This window comes from Gracilinanus agilis, unplaced genomic scaffold (assembly GCF_016433145.1).
Source record: "Gracilinanus agilis isolate LMUSP501 unplaced genomic scaffold, AgileGrace unplaced_scaffold58321, whole genome shotgun sequence".
NCBI classification, from domain to species: Eukaryota; Metazoa; Chordata; class Mammalia; order Didelphimorphia; family Didelphidae; genus Gracilinanus; species Gracilinanus agilis.
This window is the reverse complement of record NW_025393893.1, coordinates 1-3,721: the sequence shown is the minus strand read 5'-3', so window position 1 is coordinate 3,721 and position 3,721 is coordinate 1. Positions and strand designations below refer to the sequence as shown.

The 3,721-nt window shown below is 35.2% G+C and overlaps 1 protein-coding gene across 1 annotated transcript; it reads right to left on the bottom strand.

Annotated features, from left to right (window-relative positions):
* Positions 1–473: 473 nt before the first annotated feature.
* LOC123256383 (gastrula zinc finger protein XlCGF57.1-like) lies at positions 474–1,910 on the bottom strand. Its single transcript, XM_044685011.1, has one exon. It carries the CDS (start codon positions 1,908–1,910, stop codon positions 474–476), a length of 1,437 nt encoding a protein of 478 aa, XP_044540946.1.
* Between the last annotated feature and the right edge of the window lie 1,811 nt (positions 1,911–3,721).

Below are 3,721 nucleotides of genomic sequence, written 5' to 3'. Positions count from 1 at the left end.
AGTATTGAATTTTGTCTGACTGCTTTAACATCCCAATTAAGTAAATGCTCAAAGGCAGAGTAAATGTCCATTATAGATTCTCTGATGGTCATGAAGCTTTGACCCTTATTTAAATTTTTTTTCTTACACTCCTCACATGTAGAGGAATTATCTGAAGAGTGGACTGTCTTGATGATTGTGAATTACTGAATTCCAGTTAAATAAATTACCACTTATAAAAATAGGGCTTAATCTCAGTGTGTACTCTCCAATGGTATTTAAGTTTTGATTTTTCTCTAAGTCCTTTTCCACACATATTACAACTACATGGTATCTCAACATTATGGGTATTCTTATGTTTCTGAAAACTTGAATTACAAAATGAATCTTTTCACACACACACACAACATACTTTGGATTTCTCTCCAGTTTGCACTCTGATGTTCATGAAGAAATTTCCTCTAAATGAATTTGTTCCCACCATCTACACATATTTAGGGCTTCTCAGTAGTGTGAATTTTATGATGTCTATTCAGGTTTGACTTCCATTTGAATCTTTTCCCACACTCATCACATATGAAGAGCTTTTCTCCAGTGTGGCCTCTCTGATGTTCATGAAGACATTTCTCCTGAATAAATGTTTTCCCACAATCTACACATACGTGGGGCTTCTCTCTAATGTGAATTATATGATGTCTATGAAGGCTTGACTTCCATCTGAATCCTTTCCCACACTCATCACATGTAAAGAGTTTTTCTCCAAAGTGTACTTTCAGATGTTGTTGAAGATTTGACTTAAATCTGAATCCTTTCCAACACACATCACATATATAGGGCTTTTCTCCAGAGTGAATATTCAAATGATCATAAAGGTGTGACTTCTGTCTGAATCCTTTCCCACACTCATCACATATATAGGCCTTTTCTCCAGAGTGATCTTTCAGATGTCCATGAAGGCTTTTCTTGTATTTGAATCCTTTCCCACACTCATCACAAATAAAGGGCTTTTCTCCAGAGTGGACACTCATATGTATGTGAAGGTATGAATTACAACTGAATCTTTTCCCACACTCATCACAAATAAAGGGCTTTTCTCCAGAGTGGACATTCATATGTACGTGAAGGTTTGACTTACAACTGAATCCTTTCCCACACTCATCACAAATAAAGGGTTTTTCTCCAGAGTGGACATTCATATGTTCATGAAGGTTTGATTTACGACTGAATCCTTTCCCACACTCATCACAAATAAAGGGCTTTTCTCCAGAGTGGACATTCATATGTACCTGAAGGTTTGACTTACAACTGAATCCTTTCCCACACTCATCACAATTATAGGGCTTTTCTCCAGAGTGGACTTTCAGATGTTTATGAAGGTTTGACTTCTGTCTGAATCCTTTCCCACACTCATCACAATTATAGGGCTTTTCTCCAGAGTGGACTTTCAGATGTCCATGAAGGTTTTTCTTGTATCTGAATCGTTTCCCACACTCATCACAATTATAGGGTTTTTCTCCAGAGTGGACTTTCACATGTTCATAAAGGTTTGACTTACGACTGAATCCTTTCCCACACTCATCACAAATAAAGGGCTTTTCTCCAGAGTGGACTTTCATATGTTCATGAAGGTTTGACTTAAGTCTGAATCCTTTCCCACACTCATCACAATTATAGCATTTTTCTTTAATGTGCATTCTCTCATGAGCATGAAATGAAACCTTTTGGCTGAAACTCATCCCACATTTATTACATTCAAAGGGCTTTTCTTCAGTGAGGACTTTCTGATAATCATGAATGTTTGATTTATGGATGGATTCTTGTTCACATTCTTCACATATGTAAGGCTTCTCTCCAGTGTGAACTCTTTTATGATTATCAGATATTAACTTCCAGTTGAATCCTTTCCCACACTCCGCACATATAAATGGCATCTCTTCTCTGTGGGTTCTCTGATGGGTATTAAGATTTGATTCCTGAATGAATCCTTTACCACAGTCAGCACATATATAGGGCTTCTGTCCCTTGTGTAAATTCTGATGAACATTCAACTCTGAATTATAATTTAATATCTTTCCACAGTTATTAGATATGCATTTTGTCTGTCTTCTGTGGTATTTGATATTCATAGAATTGTAATTTCTGGGAAACATGTTTCCTGTAGGGGGATCATTTATACAATTTTGATCATGAAGATTTTGACTGGTACACGTGTCCATGCAATGTCCAAGGGAAGAATTGCTTATCTCAGTTTCCATGGCTTTCTGATTAATAGGAGCAATTTGTTGGACAAAATAAGACCATTGCTGACACAATCACTCTTTTGTTGCTTTCAAAGCTTTTCTGTATTTTTCTCTTTGTACCAGTGAACTATAGACTAGGAAATGGTCTTTATTTTTCTGTGGTTTTTGATCATCACTCTTTTTCTAAATGCTACAAATGAGTGGCAAACTTTTTATATCATTGTTTTTTCGGTGTACTTTGAATTGTTCCTAAAAAATTATGATATCTTACAGATTCTCACATTTGTGAATATACTTTCATCTGTCAGTTTTAAAATATGGAACGGTGGTATACTCTGTCTTCATTTTTGTGGCCTTTATATCTTTGTTGATAGTTTGATCTATTTCCTGAAATTAAAACCCCCCAAAAAGTATTTATTTTAGAATTTTCCAAGAAACTTTTTCTTTGATCTGTGACATGAATATATGTATAAAAATATAACAAACACTTACTGAACCAATTGAATTCAGTAAATAGTCATGAATCTGTGGTATGGAGAGTACTGTTCCCTCTAGTCCAGAGGATATCTAAAGACACATAAAGATCATTTTCTGTACCCATAAACCTCATTGAAATAGGGGCAAAAAGAGAAGTATTAGAATATGGCAGTCAATAATTCAAAAGGCTTTAAGAAGAAAAAGAAATCGAACAAGCCATTAATGAACTTACCAAGAAAAAATCTACAGTGCCAGATGGATTCACAAGTGATTTCTACTTTGTGAAGAAAAAATGGATCCACCCCTACCTCCACAGCACCCATAGTGTCCTGCCATTCCCTGATTTCAGCTGGAGTATCTGTGTACAAAGCTGCTACAGAGGGAGGAGCCGGGAGTGGGGGTGTATAAGTCCAGAGGAGAAGCACAAGGCTCTCCCTCTACATCTGAACTGACTCACTGCCTGAACTGTTGCAAAGGGATTTAGGCCAACTTAATGGAGATGTCATACTTCAGGGAACACTTCTTTAAGGGAAATCTACCCCCATCTCCTCTTTCTCTTCTTTTATCTTCTCCCTTTTATTAATAATCCATTAAAAACTCTGGTCATGATTCCACATTTTTATATTACACTACCAAACATTTAAATAACATTTAATCACAATAATATATAAAATACAAGGAAAAACAGCATAAGAAGCAATTATGCAAAATTCCTTTTATGGCACAAATATGGTGTTAATAACTAAATAGGAAGAGCTAATATAGAGTAGGGGAAAAAACTATAGACCAATTTTCCCTAATGAATATTGTTGCAAAAACTTTAAATAAAAACTAGGAAGGATATTACAGCATTATATGACAAGAAATATTCATTAAAACTAGATGTGACTTATAACAGCAAAGTAAGATTGTTTTAATATTAGAAAACTATTAATATAATTGACCATGTCACTAAAAAAGTCATCAGGGAAACATATAATTATCTCAATAGATGAAGAAAAAGCTTTTGACAAAACTCAATACCC